General features: G+C 61.5%; 3 protein-coding genes across 9 annotated transcripts in view; 1 reads left to right on the forward strand and 2 right to left on the reverse strand.

The window, feature by feature from the left end:
* Nucleotides 476–5497, reverse strand: FCHSD1 (FCH and double SH3 domains 1). 3 transcript variants are annotated; one of them, XM_021410748.1, is made up of 19 exons: nt 5420–5497; nt 5097–5194; nt 4941–4986; nt 4051–4124; nt 3700–3844; nt 3483–3619; nt 3343–3406; nt 3143–3271; nt 2871–2993; nt 2688–2783; nt 2507–2614; nt 2320–2424; nt 1872–2120; nt 1709–1792; nt 1446–1623; nt 1154–1359; nt 986–1076; nt 855–922; nt 476–685 (listed from the first exon to the last, which is right to left on the reverse strand). In XM_021410748.1, exons 1-19 carry the CDS (start codon nt 5438–5440, stop codon nt 626–628), a joined length of 2082 nt encoding a protein of 693 aa, XP_021266423.1. In that variant the 5' UTR covers nt 5441–5497; the 3' UTR covers nt 476–625. The 3 variants fall into 3 exon arrangements, with proteins under 3 accessions (XP_021266423.1, XP_021266422.1, XP_021266424.1); XM_021410747.1 differs by having other exon boundaries at nt 855–1076; XM_021410749.1 differs by lacking the exons at nt 476–685; nt 986–1076 and having other exon boundaries at nt 693–922.
* On the forward strand, nt 6748–8918 carry LOC110405330 (proteinase-activated receptor 3-like). The gene is made up of 2 exons (XM_021410551.1): nt 6748–7192; nt 7787–8918. Exons 1-2 carry the CDS (start codon nt 7111–7113, stop codon nt 8794–8796), a joined length of 1092 nt encoding a protein of 363 aa, XP_021266226.1. The 5' UTR covers nt 6748–7110; the 3' UTR covers nt 8797–8918.
* ARAP3 (ArfGAP with RhoGAP domain, ankyrin repeat and PH domain 3) overlaps nt 9034–17514 on the reverse strand; it is a 16189-nt gene continuing 7708 nt past the window's right edge. For 4 of the 5 annotated variants that reach the window (XM_021410547.1, XM_021410550.1, XM_021410548.1 and 1 more), the window contains 24 exons: nt 17211–17410; nt 17035–17120; nt 16747–16929; nt 16380–16533; nt 15991–16107; nt 15749–15902; nt 15474–15576; nt 15186–15384; nt 15053–15116; nt 14641–14804; nt 14293–14505; nt 13907–14012; nt 13310–13457; nt 13141–13209; nt 12800–12874; nt 12566–12680; nt 12318–12446; nt 12072–12205; nt 11885–11967; nt 11749–11784; nt 11145–11208; nt 10932–11069; nt 10701–10739; nt 9034–10169 (listed from right to left, as the gene is read on the reverse strand). In XM_021410547.1, the coding sequence (XP_021266222.1) occupies nt 9579–10169; nt 10701–10739; nt 10932–11069; nt 11145–11208; nt 11749–11784; nt 11885–11967; nt 12072–12205; nt 12318–12446; nt 12566–12680; nt 12800–12874; nt 13141–13209; nt 13310–13457; nt 13907–14012; nt 14293–14505; nt 14641–14804; nt 15053–15116; nt 15186–15384; nt 15474–15576; nt 15749–15902; nt 15991–16107; nt 16380–16533; nt 16747–16929; nt 17035–17120; nt 17211–17410 (3364 nt within the window). In that variant the 3' untranslated portion in view covers nt 9034–9578. The remainder of the gene's footprint in view (nt 10170–10700; nt 10740–10931; nt 11070–11144; nt 11209–11748; nt 11785–11884; nt 11968–12071; nt 12206–12317; nt 12447–12565; nt 12681–12799; nt 12875–13140; nt 13210–13309; nt 13458–13906; nt 14013–14292; nt 14506–14640; nt 14805–15052; nt 15117–15185; nt 15385–15473; nt 15577–15748; nt 15903–15990; nt 16108–16379; nt 16534–16746; nt 16930–17034; nt 17121–17210; nt 17411–17514) is intronic. The other variant, XM_021410549.1, reaches the window with a different exon arrangement.

The raw sequence follows: 17514 nt of genomic DNA on the forward strand, positions 1-17514 counted from the left end.
CACACCCAGTGACCCGCTGCTGCCCGGTCCCCGCACCCCAAGGAAGGATGCTGCAGGGATGGGTGAGGGCAGCGCCTTGAGCCCCCCAACCCTGAATTCACCACAGAGCACAGCCCTGGCGGTGCCACCGAGCACCAGCACAATGCCCACGGTGCCACTGGGGAGGGACCGCGCAGCCCCCGGGGGTGCTGATGGAGACGGAGCCTCCTGCCCTGCCCCACTGCAGGGCGAGCTTTGGTGTTGAACTGCACTGTAAATAGATGAGCTAAAACCATTAAAGCTGCTGAACACGGTGGTGGGGTGAACTGATTTTAATGGAGCATGGCCACTCCGTGCCCACTCTGGACATGGTGCAGTGCCCAGCATGGGGAGGAGCAGAGCCCCCAGGGAAGTGATGCCATGGACGAGGGGCAGAGGGAGGGACGTGGCTGCCCCACACTGTGCAGGACCACACCATGAGCAGTGCTGGGCAGGATGCGGGCCCCAAGGAGACCAGCTTGAGGAGCAGCAGGGTGTGGGGCAGGTCCTGCTCCCCTCTGCGCGGCTGAGAGTAGCCCAGGGGTGAGGGGCTTGTGCGGATGGGCAAAGATTTTGCAGCCTGGGGAGGGCTGGGGGCACCCCAGGGTCAGCTGAGGTCCTGCTCAAGATCAAGGGCTCGGCCGGGCGGTGGGGGCGGTGCACGGAGCTATGGGGAGGAGAGCAGACATGGGGCCCTCAGCCTGAGGTGGGGGGTCCCACTGCCCTGATCCCCTCCAGAATCACACCGTGCCACAGCACAGAGGGTTTTTCTGGCCCTTTTCTGGGCACTGGGATGGGTTTTGGGGTCAGAGCATCACCGTTGAAGGGGCACGTACCGGACGGATGCGGTTGGCTGCCAGGTCTGGAGAGCTCTGCCCACTGCCTGCGCCCTCCTGCCTGCAGACTAGATCCATGGAAGGCTCAGACAGGCTCTGTGTGCCCCCAAGGCCACCCCCCTGGCACTCACCTCCCAGCAGCGGTTCAGGGCTGGAACCCAGGCTGGCACTGGGTGCAAGGCCAGGAGGGGAGAAGGGCGGTGGGGATGGTGAGGGAAGTTCCTGCAGATACAGGGACACGTGGTGCAGCAGGTGGGCAGAGCGCAGAACCCCCCCCCGCCACCACCACCACCACTGACCTGCCCGGCCATGCCCCGTGCGCCAGTCAGTTCCTCCACCACCAGCGAGGGGAAGACACCAACTCGGCCATCGAAGTCTCCAGTCCAGAAGCCATCGTCCACCTCGTCCTCAGCACGGGGCAGCACGCGGATGATGGCTCCCTCAGGGAAGCTCAGCTCCTCGGGGCTCTGCCCCTCATAGTCATACAGGGCTCGCACCAGCCAGGCTGTGGGCAGAGTGGCTCAGCGCCTGGGGACGTGGTCCCATGGCCCCGTTCCAGTGTGATGTCCCATGTCCCCATCCCACACCCACCTCCGGGCTCCAGGACCAGCTCTGCGGCCATGATGCTGGACAGCTGCCGCTGCAGGGCTGCCCCCGAGGGTCCCGTGGCTCCAGTGCTGGCAGCAGAGCCCGGCTCGCTGCCCACACAGCTCAGGGACAGCAGGTACTTCTCGGGGACATAGCCAACCTGGCCCGCCTTGTTCCGAGCCTGGGGGGGGAAGAAACAACATTACCGTCCCAGTGATGTGGCTCCAGGCCCCGAGCACTGGGATGAGCTGGATGGGAGATCCCACCTTCACCCACTCCTCCATGTCACCATCCTCGATAACTTCCAGCTCCTCTCCCTGCGCGATGGATAGCTCATCTGCATGGCAGCCCTGCAGGGGACAGGTGACAACATGTGACAACCAGGCTAGCAGTGCCATCCCCATGCATGCATGGCACTGGTGGCTTTACCTGGTACCCGAAGATGACCCGACAGGTGTAGGGGTAGGTGCGGGCAGCGTGCCCAGGCTCAGCCTCCTCAAACGTCTCATCGCTATCATAGTCATCGAACTCAGCAGGGTCCAGCCCCGTGGGTGCCTCGGTGCTGGGCATGCGTGGGAGCTCTTCACCTGCCCGTACAGCCCCAGCCAGCCAGGAATCCACATCCAGCCCCGCTGCGCGCAGCAGTGCCAGCCGTGCCTCTGCCTTTGCCCTGCCAACCTGGGAGTGGAAAGATGCTTCAAGGACTATGGAGACATCTACGGAGTGGGAGACAGCTGTGGGGCAGGGGACAGCTCAGACTCACCCCCCCCCAGACCCGCTCCCCAGAGTGGCTGCTCTGTAGCACAGCATCCCAGCACAATTCCACACCCGTGGGGTAATGAAGCTGGAGGGCACCCTGAGCACACATGGGACTCACCTCTGCCTTCCAGATGTTTTCTCGCACTTCCTCCATCTGCCGCTCCACAGCAGCCACCTCTGCCTCAGGGACCTGCTGCCTCCTGGCCTCCAGCCTCTGCAGCACCTGCGTGGGCAGTGTGATGGGGCTGCAGCAGCCATCTCTCCTCGAGACCCCTTGGGAGGGCCAACCTGGGCTGTGCGCCCACCTCCTCGCCATGTGCCTTGTTCTTGCTGTCTCGCGTCGCCCGCATGGCCCAGCGCCGTGCCTCCTTCTCCAGGCCAGCCCCGCCATCCTCAGGCTGTAGCAGGGACACCTGGGCGAGGATGGGGTGGTTGGGAACAGTCCAGGTGTGCCGTGCACTATATTGTACGGATTCCCATATCTACCTCCTGGATGCCATCAAGCTGGAAGCGCTGCTCAGGTGCCAGCGTGAAGGCAGTGTGGTCCTGCAGGAACAGGAGGAGGTCCTGCTCCCGGCACACCTTCAGGGGGAGAGTGTGGGGCTGGAGGATGCACTCCCATCCCCCACCACATGCCCCTCAGCACAGAGATGGGATGGGTGGCAGTACCCGTGCAGCTGCCTCTGAGATGCGCTGGAACCAATCCTGTGTGGCCTCGCAGCTCTCCACCTCTGCCCGGCTGGCCGTGCTCAGGTGGTCCCGCAGCCGCTCATACAGGTCCCCATCCAGAGCCTGTGGACAGCACATCCCCATAGGGACGAGCACGGGACCCTGCCAGTGGGACCGGCCCCAGCCCCACAGGACCCCTCCGCAACCCACTGGGTGACTGTGATGAGACGCAGTGTCCCCGCAGCACCATCATGTCCCCACGCAGCCCCCACCTGCATGATGGCAGGCAGCTCCACATGGTAGTAGTGCTCCAGGTGTGCGTTGGCAGACACCAGCGTCAGCACGTACTCGTTCTGCACCCCTGCCCGCTGCTTCGAGAACTCCGCCATCTGCATGGAGAACTGGGGACGGGGACAGCGAGGTGACACATTGTCCCCATGCTCAGGGACCGTGCCGTCCCCGTGCTGCCCACCTTGGCGCTGAGTTTCTGCAGGCTGGCCTTGGTGTGGAAAATCCTCCGGTCACTTTTACGGAGCCTGGCGAGGATGGGGACAGGTTGAGCATGGTACATCCCCAGCGCTGCTGCGGCAGCCCTCGTCCCCTCCTGCTCACCGTGCCTCCACGTCAGCTGCCTTGTCCTTGGCCACCTCGCTGCTGCGCTGCAGGTGGCTGAACTGCTTCTTTGCTTTATCCAGCTCCTTCACCGTCTCCAGCAGCTCCGCCTGTGCCTTCTGCAGCTGCTCCATGCTCTGGGGGGAGGGGGGACATGAGCCCTGGGACACATCCCACAGCCTCACCCAGCCCTGTGGGATATACCCTCACCCTGTACCTTCTTAAGCATCCTCTCCTTGGACAGCCGGGAGCTCTTGGTGGCCTCAGCAGCAAGGCTGCGGTAGCTCTCAGAGGCGGTGACGCGGGCCTGCCCGGTGTATGCGGTCCCCTCAATAATACCCTTCCAGACAGCAAAGACACTCCTGTAGGGATGGGAACAGGGTTCACCAATCTGCGGGGCTTTTGGGGACGCCCACAGGGACAGGCAGCCCTGGGTACCGCACCTGTGGGGACACCTCACCCAGTGCTGCATCCCCAGGGCACCCAAATCCAGCCTGGTGTTTGCCACCTCCTGGTTAGAGGGCCACCTGTCAACCCCTTGTCCCCATCCCTGTCCCCCATAGCCCACCTTGAGTCTCCAGCATCACCGCGGCCCCGCTGCCAGTCCCTCTTCACAAACTGGCTTGCCAGCCTCTGCAGCGCCTGTGGACAGATTGCTGTCACCAATCCTTCACGGGCACCATGCTGTGCCCCGAGGATGGTGGTGGGGGCAGGCCCCCTACCCTGAGGACACCCCAGGGGCAGGTTGCCCATGCAGGGGAAAGAGGTGAAGGCTGGCCCCACAGTGCTGTCTGGGGGCAGGAGGCAAAGGAAAGCCCGCATGCTACAGCTTTTGGGGGTGAGGGCCAGGAAGGGGATACCGGTGATAGATGCCAGCTGTGAAGGCAAAGCAGCCCCAAGCATAGAGCAAACGAACCCTTTGCCCCATGGGGATGGCCCCCATGGGGTGCTGCACCCACCGAGATGTGTGCTGAGAGCCCAGAGCAGGTGAGTGGCCGAGAAAGCAGCAGGGCAGCAGGAGAGAGGCGGAAGGCACTGAGCAGTGAGGGGCCAGGCCCCCCCCAGAGCCCCCTGGGTGATGCTGGAGGAAAAAAGAGGGATCAGGGGGAGTGGGGATGGTGACACTGCCAAAATCCCAGTGAGCTGGGATGAAAAGATACAGGAAGGGAGAGATGCTCAGGTGTGGGGCACAGGGCAGGCCCCAAGGGACGCGGTGGGAACCCCAGGAGCTCAGGTACATGCCAGCCCTGCGATGACCCAGCAGACACCATAGCGGGAATGCTTCCTCCCCCTGGGCACTCCCACTGTGCCCCAAAACCCAGCAGACTGCATTTGTGCCACATTCAGCAAAGTGCCCCAGGATGCATCGATCCCTCCCAGCCGGCACCGCGCTGACCCTTCCTCCCAAGGGCCCTATCCAAGCCCCATTTGCAGGGCTGATTTCCCACACACCCCTACCTGCCCGTACTCCCGCTCAATCGCAGCCCTCTGCTTGCTGTAGGACCTGTGGGAGAAGGCAGCAGGGCAGGGGGTGGCAGTGGGGCCACCTCTCCTGGCCACCTCCATGTGCGACACGGCCATGCCTGCACCGCAGCGGGCTGAGGATGGCCTTACCTGATGTCCTCCAGCAGCTCGGCATCCCGTTGCTGCTTGCTGTGTAGCCCGCACAGCTGCTCGGCGAAATGCAGCTTCACCACCTGGCTCAGCTTCCCCTGCAGGCAGAACGCTCAGCCCTTGCCCGGGGGTCCAGGTCCAGGTCCCGGTCCCCGTCCCCATCCCCATCCCCATCCCCATCCCCATCCTCACTCCCATCCCCATCCCCATTCCCGTTCCCATTCCCGTTCCCATTCCAATTCCAGTTCCAGTTCCCGTTCCCGCTGCGGTCCCCAAATACAGGTCCCGGTGCTGCCCTTACTGCACCCCGACCCCGCTCTCACCTTGCGCGGCGGCGGCTGCATCTCCCCAGCCCCGCACCCGCCGCGCGTGTGCGTAGCCCGGAACTGCGCCTGCGCTCCGCCCCTCCGCTCTAAGCCCCGCCCACCGCGCTGCCCTGCCCATTCACTGCAGGCCCCGCCCGTTTCATACAGGCCACGCCCATTCAATGTAGACCCCGCCCACTTCGCCACGGACGCCGTCCATACAGTGTAAGCCCCGCCCACTCTCTGCAGACCCCACCCATCACTTCAGGACCAGCCAATCACTGCAGGCCCCTCCCATCTATGCAGGTTCCGCCAACTGTGCGGCCCCGCCCACTCCACCCATGCCAGTCCCCGCCTCTCCGGCTCCGCCTCGCCCCGCCCTCCCCATGGCCCCGCCCCCGGTACAACCCCTCCTCACCGTGCCTCCTCCCCCCCCCCCCCTCCTGGTGCTCTGCCCTGCACGTCCGCGGCTGGGATGGGACACGGGGGTGCGGGGATGAGGGACATGGGGATGTTGAGAAGTAGGGGCGAGGAGTGTGGAGGTGTGGGGACACAGAGACTTGGGGACGTGGAAACATGCGGACAAGAGGATGGAGGGACATGGGGACAGGGGGATGGGAGCCACGTGGGCACAGGGATATGTGGGACCTGGGAGGGTGATGGGGACACAAGGACAGGGGGACAGGCAGACATGGAGACAGGAACGTGGGGACAAGGGGACAAAAGGACAATGGTATGAGGGACATGGGGACACAAGAAGAGCAAGGCACACACACAGGAACAGAAGAATGAGGAGACAAGGACAGGGAAACGGGACACAGGGACATAGGAACAGGGGCTATGGGGACAGGAGGACACAGGGAGCCCTGCAACCCTGCTGTGGGGACAGGCAGGGCCCTGATCTCAGGACATGGTGACATGTGGTATGCTGGGAACACTATTCCATATCACACGAAGGGTGCACAGCTGCTGGCTTGGCTGGGCCCTGCCATGGGGACACATATGTGGTGCTGTGCAGTGCCATAGTGCTCCTCAGTACCCCACGTCCCCTGTGTCCCCCACACCCTCCTGTCCCCATCCTCCTTATTGCTCACTTCTCCTTCTGCTGTCACTTCCATCCCATGCTCTGCCCCTGCAGGGCTCCCCTCTGTCCCCTCTGTCCCTCCATGGTGCTTTGGCCAAGGTTTGGCATTTTCCATGTGTGTTATTTCGTCCGGGGCTGTGTCACCAGCTGTCACTCCCCTCTGCTTTGAGAGGACACAGGGAGCTAACAACATGGAGTGGAGCCACCCAGCACCCAGTTTCTGGCAGGAAGGGGACAGGGGCAAATCAGCCTCCTCAGCCCAATCAATGCCATTGAACCCAGTGCACATCTGCTCCAGATGTGTCTCTGCTGCCCTTTGCGAGGGAACGTCCCCTGTCACCTGTTGTGGTTTGCAAACCACGCTTCCACAGCTACGCAGCATCTGCTTCTTCTTTCCGGTGGCTGGAAAGCCCCATCCAGGCATGTCTCAGTGACATCCGCGAGACGGTCACACTTCAATGTCACATTTTGCCTGTGACTGCTGGCGACAAGGGCAGTGCATGGACAAGAGGCAGAGGAGAAAGAGGAAGGACCCGGTGGACATCCTGCTGCGGTAACGTGTAGCACAGCCAGACCTGCCGGCGGCACTCGGGGACACAGCTTTCGCAGAGGACGCCCCGCAGATATGGCACAGCTTGTGACTTCACCTGGCTTCGCTGCCCTCGGTGTCACCCTCCTGCTCAGCTTGGCCACCCAGCTGTCCCTGGGTAAGTGTCCTGGTGTCTGTCCCCTGGCATGGAGACGTGGGTGACCTGGGCAGAGGCTGAGCCTGGGCAGGAGCAAGGGGGTAGGGCAGGGGGGTCCTTGTGGGACACGATGAGATTTGGCACTTGGAGGGGGTGGCTGCATGTCAGGGGGACAGCTCAGGTACTGCAGACCCTTGGGGTGACTCAGGCCCTGCTGCGGGAGGACATCTCCCCCCGGTCCCCATGCGTAGTCCCATAGGCACATTGTGCATGCGGTGCTCCAAAAGCACAGGGTTTGGGGGTCTGTGATGCCCTGGGGAGCAGGGGCAGCTCAGTACTTGGAGACGTGGGATGATGCACAGGTGGCTGTGTCTCAGCTCCAACACGGTGTTTGTGGTGGCCATGTCCTGTGTCCCCCAAACCAGGGCACAGCCATTCCTGGGTCCCATCCCCCAGCAGATGCTCAGGGTTCCTGTGCCCCAAAGCTGTCGTGAACAGACACCAACTCCTGGTGGCTCTGTGGGGAGGGGTCCCTGGGACAGCTGCCAGCCCCACTTGGGAAGGGGAACTGGGAGGGTGTTCTTGGCCCAGTCTGACTCCTCGTGCCCTCTGCAGCGCAAAGTAAGGGGCGGGCATTGTGGCACCTGACCCCCCGTGAAGAAGCCGAGTGCCCCAACGCCTCGGTGGAAGCCTTCCTCAACAGCACCACAACCACCGTCCTCCTCCCCACTCTCTACTCCGTGGTGCTGCTCGTGGGGCTGCCAGCCAATGTGCTGGCCTGCTGGGTCCTGGCCATCAACTTCTGGAGGTGCTCGAGCAGCCTCTTCTTGCTCAACCTGGCCGCTGCCGACCTCCTCTTCATCCTCCTGCTGCCCTTCAAGATCTCCTACCACCTCCTGGGCAACAACTGGCTCTTTGGGGACTACCTCTGCCGCACCATGGTGGCCCTTTTCTATGGGAACATGTACACCTCCATCCTCTTCCTCACCTGCATCGGTGTGGAGCGCTACGTTTCTGTGGCCCACCCATTCCTGTGGAAGGGCTCCACGGGGATGTGGGGCAGGGCGGGTGTCTGCGTGGCCATCTGGCTGCTGGTGGGGCTGGGAGTGAGCCCGCTGCTGCTCTACCCACAGACAAAGAACATCTCGAGGCTGAACATCACGACGTGCCACGATGTTCAAGGAAGGGACAATTTCTTCCAGCACTATTTCCTCTGCCTGGTGGGGCTGGGCTTTGGCGTGCCCTTCGTGCTCATGATCATTTCCCACGGCTGCATCCTGGCCCGGCTGCTGGCCAAGCAGGAAAGCTACAGGCACGTGGTGTGCGTCCTGGCCGTGGTCCTGCTGGCCTTCCTCCTCTGCTTCACCCCCAGCAACGTGCTGCTCTTCATGCACTACCTGCAGCAGGGCACGGGCTGCAATAACATCACCTACAGATGGTACGCCCTAGCCCTGGCCTTCAGTGCCTTTAACAACTGCTTTGATCCCTTCCTCTACTTCTATGTCTCCAAGGATTTTCGAGGCTGGATCCGGGACGCTGGCTGCTGCCTCTGGGGACTGGGGACAAAGGGGGAATGGAAGAAGGCAGCCTTGCCCCTGCGGTCCAGCGAGGAGAGCCAGCTGTAGGTAGGGCTAGGGACACTGTGCCATGTTCTGCATGTGGAGAGGACCCTTCTGCAGCTCCAGGCCAGGGTTCCCCCCAGCTGACCCTATGCCGCTGGGAACAGCCCCACAGGGGACAGAACCCTCTGTTATCCTCCTATCGCACAGTCCCATCCCTGTCTCTTCCATCCCCATGCTCACACCCTGAGGGTCCCTCCCTGCCTGGTGTTCCCCTCACACACCTTGCAGTCACCGAACCCCTTAGAATCCAAATAAACCTTTATTTCTCCCTGACACTGGAAGGAGCAGGTGTGGACACCCCAGAAAAGCAGGAGCCATCCTCCATCACCAGGACCACGCGCCGCACACACACGGCCAGCTCTGCTGCTGGGGACCACCCGAAATAAACCGCGATGCATGCAAGAAGGGATAGCAGGGGCAAATGGGTGCCTTGCCCCACGGAACTGGGGCTGGGAAGGGGATGCTGGGCAGAGCTCAGGGTGCTGACTGCAGGGTGAAAGCTGCACCCTGTGTGCCCCATGTCTCTGACATTGCGTGTCCCCAGCCCATGCTTGGAGCGCTGCAGTTCTGCTTTTACTTTCCCTCTGACTCGTTTCCCTCGGTGCTGAGACTGGCGGTGGTGGCTGATGTACTGCCCACACACGCAGACATGCGTGGTCCCCGTCTGTCTGTCCCCGCTCCCATCCCAGCCCCGGGGTGAGGCCGGGATGAGAGTTCCCACTCTGTGACACTGTCACTGTTGCCACCAGATGTGACTTGACCCCCAGGTCGGTGGCCACCCCAGTTCATGTCACTGGCTGGCCTGACCCTGACCCTGTCCCCGTCCCTGTCCCCTGTGTCTGGCCATCACTTTTCTTGAGGATGATGCTGCTGAGCTCCTGGATGAGTTTGTCACTGATGGGTGAGGATGGCTGTGCGCTCCTCTTCCTGGGGATGCTGATGGAGGTCTCAGGGCTAGAGCTGCGCCCCAGCACGGCCACCTGCTCCTGGTCCCTGGCCAGTGCTGTGGGTGGCTCCAGGTTCCTCTCCAGAGAGGCAGTCAGGGTGGCTCTGAGCCCACAGGATGAGGCTTTGTCACACTCCAGGTTCAAGCCTTGCTCAAGGGACACTGCTTTGGTGACGGAGGGAGCCGGCAGCCTCTGTGCTGGGCTAGGGGGCAGCGAGGAGCGCAGCACAGGGGCCGGGGGCTGCTCAGGGGATGAGGATGGCTTCTGGGATCTGTCCACGGTGGGTACGGGCAAGGGGTCCACCAGCAGCCCCCGCTGCAGCTCCAGCGTGGCCAGCTCAGGGAAGTTGCCCACCTCCTCGTAGACAGGCTCAGCATCTGTCTCCTTCTCCTGCTGCTCCTCCAGGGAGTCCTGATGGACCTTCATGGGCTGGGGACACAGGGACAGAGTGAGGCAATGCCCAGCACAAGGGTGCTGCCTGGGGAGCTGGGTTGCCTTGCTGTGGGGCTGATGCTCCAATGGGGCATCCATGCTGCTCTGGGTCTCTGGACATGCTCCTGCTGCCCTTTTGGCCAGTGGAGCCACCTGGGGCTCGTATGGGATCAGATCCATGCCACCAAATAGTGGCACTGTCCCCACAGCCCCTGACAGTGTTGGAAGGGAGGGCCATAGGTGTCCATGCACAAAGCCAAGTGAGGCAAGGCAATGCCTGGCCAGGCACATATAGAAACAACATGATGGAAAGCAGCACCCAGCCTGCATTTCTTATGTTCAGCCCCTCTGGGAGGTGCTGGGAACTGGGCTGGGCCTCTTTGCTCTTGGGCATGCACAACAGGACCATGCACAGGACACACAGGACAATGGACAAGGTGTGTGCAGGGCAGCACAGACGCATCCCCTGGAGCCAGGATGCACAGTGCAAAGCCAGCACGAACATGCACCATGCACATGGGTACTTACAAAAAACATGGACAAAGTCCTTCGTGTGTGCAGACGGCGCTAGAAACAGAGGAGACGGGCAGAGATAAGCACCTGGTGGCGGGGATGCGGGGACACCTGCCTAAGCAGGCATGGGGACGGCGGACATGAGCGCAGCATGTAGCACACACACAGGGACACACACCCAGAGCGCCTGTTTGGGTGGGCACAATGATACAGGTGGGTTCAGGAACATCGGCACCAGGCTCTTACCAGGGTCTGGTTGGCAGACAGCATGGTGGCATCGGTGCTGTCCCCATGCAGGGGCACCAGTGGCATGGTGCCGAACTTTTGCTTGGCGAGGTCAGAGGAGGAGCGGCGGCGCATGATGACGGGGCGGAGGTCGTCATGCTGCATGCGAGGAGTATGGGGTCACACCAGGCTGTCCTGCTGGCCCCCCGCCCACCCAGCCTTGCCTGCACTCACCTGAGCCTTGAGGATGCTGGTGATCCAGTCCCACAGTTCCGCCTGCCCTGCGCACACCAGGTACCTGCAGGGGAGCAAGCTGAGAGCTGCAGGCAGCAGAGACAGTGGGGGCCAGGTCCCCCTGACACCTTGCCTGCAAACCCAGGGCTGCCAGCACCAATCTCCTTGGTGGGCATCCCTGAGGAACAGCCTTCAAACTCCCTGTATGCACAAATAACAGCTCTGGTGTGAGGCAACAGCTACGCCAGGCCCTGGGAAGCAGAACCCTGGAGCACTCTGGTTTGAGCTGCACGGAGATGAAGCTGTGGTGGGGCAAAGGGTGGAGAGTGCATGGCACAGTCCTGTGGGTGGCACAGACCTGTTAATGGCATGCACCAAAGCCCAGCGCTTGGAGATGCATGGGGGCTCAGAGGTGGATTGTCCCCGAAGTCTGGTCCCCACCTTGTGCCCAGGCAGCACAAGGACCCACCTCTTTGACCCTTGGGTGCCCCAGCTAGCTGCCAGCTCTTCCCTGACCCTAGGACCCTGCAGCACCAAACATAGCTGTCCCGATCCCATTAAACCTGGAGGCACCGAGCCCTGCATGGCTGGGACAGATACTCACAGCTGCTGCTTGTCCATGCTCAGCGTGAAGCCCCACCTGGGGAAGGGAAGAGTCAGGCACTGGGGCAGCATCACCCAGTGCAGCACTGTGCAGGGGTTGCGTGCTCCACGGCAACATCCAGGATGCTCCCACTTACGGTGCTGGTGGCTTCAGCTTCTTCCTAATGCCCATGTAAACCTTGGCTACGTCCAGTGGCCACTCGCGCTCTGGCTTAGCACTCTGAGGATGGAGAGTCCAGCTGACCCTTGTGGCCATCCTCGTGCCACCACAGTCCCCAGGGTTCCCCTCCCCACTTCCCTGGCCCCATCGTGTCCACTCCATACCCTCTTCTCCTTGAGCAGCAGCAGCTGCCGGTCACGGATGACAAAGTAGCGCTCATGGAACTTGTTCCCCAGCAGCTTGGGGGGTTCCTCACGGCATTTCAACAGCCCACACTTGGGGGTCTCGCGCTTGGCACCTGCTCAGTGGAAGAGATGTGGGTCAGGGGGCTGGGGATATCAGAGGGAGTTCCGCTGTGGGTCCTGGCTGGAGCCACCCATGGGTGCTGGGCCCATCCACTGTCACCACACCTGTGAAGAGGCAGCTGCCCTCGCCGATGGGGACCTTCCTCACCAGCAGATATGCAGCACTGGGCTCTGGCAGCTTGCACCACTGCAACGCCTGCTCCAGAACCTTCTCCTTGGGGTGCAGGGGCCGTTCTGGGAATGCAGGGACACCATCATCACTGTGTCCTTTCCTTTTTCCAGCCACCATCCCCCCTGCTCCTGGCAGCAAATTTCCCCTGGGCATCCCCTGACACTGTCCCCATGGTGCTCACCCAGCTCCCCATTCTCCAGGACCTCGAAGGTCAGCCAGATGTCCAGGCTAGCTGCCACGTTGCGCATCTCCAGCACCTGGTTGGTGAGCTCCTCTGCTGTCATCGTGGGAGACACCTGGGGCCGGACACATGGGGAGCTGTGGTGGGTGGTGGCAGGATGGGACCCGGCAACAAGCTGTACCAGGAGCCCATGTCCCACTGCCCTTCCTGATGTGTCTGTCCTTTGGGACTCACCTTCAGGGTCACACAGCAGTCAGGCAGCTTCTGCTCCAGGTAAACCTCGATGATGAGGTCCCCAGCCTGTGAGAGCTGTGGGAGAAGGATGGCATTGGTGCCACGATGGCATGGGCACTGTGCACATCTCCTCTCCACAGGTATCTTGGGGAGTGGGATCTGGGCTTGAGCCTCAAGGTGACAGAAGAGTAGAGAAGGGAGAGAAGGTCCCTTCTGCAAATGTGTGGCCCCACTGTGGGGACATTTGGGACAGCAGGAACCCAGAGTGGGCAGCTGATGGTCCCCATCTTTCCCACCAGCCTGGGACCCTGATGTGAGGAGGGCAAGCAAACCCCAGGTACCTGAGTGTCCTTCCAGGTGGTGATCAGACTGTTCTCCAGCTCCATCTGTGACACTTGGTCCTCATCGATCTGTCAGGGAAAGAGAGGAGATGCATGGGGTCAGCATGGAGGAGGCTGTGAGTGGGGCAGGGCCAGCATGGGTGGAGGTGAGGGGCCAAGGACAGCTTACATTGAAGATGATGACGTAGTTGTCAATGAGATCTTCCATCACCTTCACCTCGTGCTCGCCTTTGCCATCAGTCTGGAAGAGGCTGGGCGCGAAGAGCAGCGACAGGTTCTTGGTGCTCATCTGGTTGAGGTCCGCACACTTCTGCACTCTGGGGCAGGGAGTGTGGGGGTGAGGGGCTGGTCTGACTGCGAGGGCTCCCAGCCCCAGCTGCCCACTTCCACTTGAAAACCATCCCCCTTCTCCCCAGCTCCCCACATCTGCTAGGCATGAAGTTCCTGTTTCCAGGACTTCAAGCTGCTATCACACAGTGTACTGAGTCAGGGATGGGAATTTGTTTCTTTCCCCTTTTTTGTGCCCTTGGTGAAGCTGACGTCTTACAAGGGAGTGTTCCCCAATCCCAAACATCTCCCCTGCTGCGGGACAACTCTGGCAATGTTTGAGCTGTCACACATGCTCCAGCATTTCCCAACACTGCTCTGGGGCACTAGGCTCTGCCTCCCCAAAAGGAAGGAAGCCAGCTTTCTCTGGGAGATGCCACCCTGCTGGCTGGCCTTGGGGACACTGTTGGAGTGGGGGACCCATGGGGAGGTGGCTGACCGGTAGAGGTGCCCAATCAGCGCGGCCAGGGTCTTGCGGTTGAGGCGAGGCAGGCGATGGATGAGCTCCTTGTACCGCTCCAGGCGCTGGGGCTTGGAGGAGATTGCTGGAGGGAGGAGAAATCATGGACCATAGAATCGTATCATGGCATGGCTTAGGTTGGGAGAGACCTTTAAAAATCATCGAGTTCCAACCTCCCTGCTGTGGACTACCCACCAGATAAAGCTGCCTAGAGCCCCATCCGACCTGGCTTTGAACACCTCCATGGGTGGGGCATCCAAAACTTCTTTGGGCAGCCTTTTCCACCATCCCTGGGTCTGATGGTCCCAGAGCTGAGGAATCAATGGAACCCCACTGTGGGAGCAGGGATGGGGTTAGGGACGTACCCGCAGCCTCCTTCCACTGTGGGTGCAGCTCCAGGGTGAAGACAGGGTCCTCCAGCTCACGGAAGAACCTCTTCAGCACATCAGTGACATCCTCGATGAAGTTATCGCTGATGCGCAGCTTGACATTGCGAGCGTCCCGTCGAAACTCCTCCATCAGTACCTTGATCCGGGACTTGGCTCCGTTCTTGCGGTAAATCCCCTCATGGCGCAGCCCTGGGGAAGGGATGCAGGGTCACGAGGCCTGATGCTGCTCAGGAAGTCCCCACCAGGGAGGGTGTCAGGTGGGGGATGCTTCCTATCCAGACGCATCAGTTACACCGTGGGTGCTGGGCACGGTCCTACACGCACCGTACTGCGTGATGAAGGCGATGCAGCTGTCCACGATGATGGGGATGTCCCCACGGCTCAGCTGCTGGTCCCGCAGCGCATTGCCTCGGCCCCCTGCTGATGCCTGGATGTCGGCATACCACGCTGCCGTGTCTGCTCGCGACAGGCCCTGCAGGTAAAACGTCCTGAGAACGACAAGGGCGGTGAATTGGGAATGAAGGTTCGCCAGGGATGTGGGTTGTCCCCTCCTGCCCCATACACCAGGCTGAGCCAAAGAACCCAACCCAACCCCGAGATACCCCAAGCTGGGGTGATGTCTGCAAGCCCCTTGGCCACAGCCATGCCACCCCACCAGCATCTCCACAGTGGGTTCAGGATCACCCTCTGTGTACACCCCAGCACCTTCTCCACCCTTCCCATGTCCAACTCTCACCTCCCCATCTCCACCAACACCAGCATCTCCTTCTTCTCCGGCGTTTCTGCAGGGGGCACCAGACCTGCGTGGGGACAAGAATGAACTCACAGCCAGGCCCATCCACCACTATGCACACAGCCTGGGCACTCACTGAGCTCCTGCAGCCGCCGCAGGTTGATGCTATCCTCAGCCCCATCCTCCTCGGCAGGGCAGATGAAGAGGTGGGCTTTCTGCAGGATGAAGAAGGCTCGCTGCCAGCACTCAGGATTGAGCATGCACTTGTAACGCAGCTGGCCCACACGCTGGAACTCGTAGCCCAGCAGGCAGTGACAGCTCACGGGTGTGAACCACTGTGGGATGAAGTGAGAGGTGAGATGGGGAAGGTAGGGCTCAGCCTGTGCAAGGATGGGGACAGCAGCATGGACAGAGCCCAGCTCACCTTGCCGATGGCACTGGCCCATGCCTGCAGAGTATCAGCACTGTCAGCCCCCAGCTGCTGCACTTTTTCCCCAGTAAGGAAAAGCTCGAGGGTGAAGTGAAACCTGCAGGGGATGAACCCATGCGTCAGGACTGCTCCCACCTTACACCCTAAGGTGCTCTGTATGTGTCCAGCCACTGAACAGGGAGTGATGCTCATCCCTGCCCCCTGCATGCCCACGGGCTCTCCAAGCTTGCAGGTCCACCCACACCAGGACGGGGACATCCTGGAAGTACCTCTCAGTGGGACCAGGGCTGGAGAGGGGCTGGGTTCTGCTCACACCCAGGGAGAGCACGTCCCCGCTCTGGATGTGGCTCAGGGGCTCAGTGCATTTCTCCGTCTCGAAGATGAGCAGAGCTCTCTCCAGTGAGCACCAGACACGCTGGAAGTCTGTGGGACAGAGGAGTTAGTGGTATTGGGGTGGGAACCCCACACTTTCCGATGTGCTCCCCATTTTCCCACACTCCCTCACACTTACCCTCTCTGCTCTTCTTGGCACCCGGGAGCCGGGGGTGGGCCACGGACCGGTGCAGGTAACCACTGTGTGCCACCGGCTGCGTGATCTCATTGTACACACCTTCTGGACCTGGTACCCCTGTGGGGAATGGCTTCGAGTGGGCACTCCCCAAAACATGGGTAGCAGGAGGCAGTGAGTCCCTTACTTGTGTAGGTGCAGGCAAAGGAATGCTCCAGGCATGAGGGAATCCCAAGAAAAGGGTTTCCAGAAGTAGATACCACCCTGCCCCATCCCAGAAGAGGGGTGCATTGGGGCTGGCACTTGGTGCTCTGGCTGTCCCGAGACCGGGGATACTGGGGCAGTGGCAAGGAGGAAACTGTCCTACCACAAACTGAAGGAGTCTGAGTTACCTGAATGGTTCCTTTTGCTTTCCAGGTCCCATGGCTCAGCCACTGGGGCTACCTCGTGGGCTGCGGGGTCAGCTGCCAGCCCAGCCTCTGCAGAGGAGAAGAACTGCAGGATGGTCTTGAGCAAGCCTGGTCCTGCCACTGCAGCGCACAGTGCCTAGGATGAGACAGACACCCATAGGGACCATGTCCTGGCTGATGGAAAGCCCATCCCACTGCAAGGATCACAAGATCCCACCCGAACCCAGCATGGGGATGTGAGCACATCAGACAAGCAGAAGGTGTTAACACTTCAGACCTAGAGTTCCAGAGTCATTCCTGTCATTCCCAGCACCCTGGCACCCCACACACCTCCAGAGGTGGCTCCTACCTGGAGCACGTCCTCGTGGGAGGCATAGTTCGGATGGGGCAGGCGGTACCGCCCGTCCCGGTACTTGCGGGTTATGAAGTCCCGTCTCTGCTCGGTGCTGGCATCCGGGTGGAGGGCCTCGGCAGCAGGGACGTGGGCAGCCCAAAATCGGTTGGCTCGGTCATTGCCCAGTACAATGAAGAGCTGCGGGAGAGACTTGCAATCAGCAGCAGGCAGAGCAGGATACCCAGCATCACTACATCCCAGTGGGGCTGCTGCCCTGCTCACAGAAGCCCTGAGCACCTCTACCTGCACGATTTCATTTGACCAGACACTGGTGTCGAGCTTCAGGCTTTGCACCTTGGAAATGCTGGAGCCCAGGCTGCGATGTTGCCCTGTGGGGAGCAGGCGAGTGAGCACCTCATGGCCCTGCCCACACCCAAGTGGTACCCACACCCTGCCCACCCCTGGGGAGGAGCACCGGCCTGCGCACTGCTTGCAGATGACCACGCAGAGGTTGATGGATGCCCAGTCGGGGCTCTGAGCCCAGCAGTCCGCACAGTATCTGTTGGCTTTGTTGGACCAGATCTTCTCCGCCACCTCATAGTCATAGAGCATCTCGGCTATGGCCTCCTGCAGGGCTTCCATCCACTCCCGCTTCTCCCGCTCTGACTCTGCCACAAAGCTGCAGGACCAGCAGACAACACTCACACATTCTGCTCCAGCTGCCAGCTGTTCCCTGTCCCAATTCTCATCCCCGTCCCCATCCCCGTCCCCATCCCCATCCCC

This window comes from Numida meleagris, chromosome 12, assembly GCF_002078875.1.
Source record: "Numida meleagris isolate 19003 breed g44 Domestic line chromosome 12, NumMel1.0, whole genome shotgun sequence".
NCBI classification, from domain to species: Eukaryota; Metazoa; Chordata; class Aves; order Galliformes; family Numididae; genus Numida; species Numida meleagris.

Excerpts from the sequence above, each read along its gene's own strand:
- FCHSD1 (XM_021410747.1), bottom strand. The coding sequence starts at position 5,440 with ATGCAGCCGCCGCCGCGCAAG. Across the intron at positions 4,987-5,096 it reads GAGCTGCTGGAGGACATCAG|GTCCTACAGCAAGCAGAGGG; the intron begins GTAAGGCCATCC and ends CTTCTCCCACAG. Across the intron at positions 1,793-1,871 it reads GGGTCATCTTCGGGTACCAG|GGCTGCCATGCAGATGAGCT; the intron begins GTAAAGCCACCA and ends TGTCCCCTGCAG.
- LOC110405330 (XM_021410551.1), top strand. The coding sequence starts at position 7,111 with ATGGCACAGCTTGTGACTTCACCTGGCTTCGCTGCCCTCGGTGTCACC. Across the intron at positions 7,193-7,786 it reads GGCCACCCAGCTGTCCCTGG|CGCAAAGTAAGGGGCGGGCA; the intron begins GTAAGTGTCCTG and ends TGCCCTCTGCAG.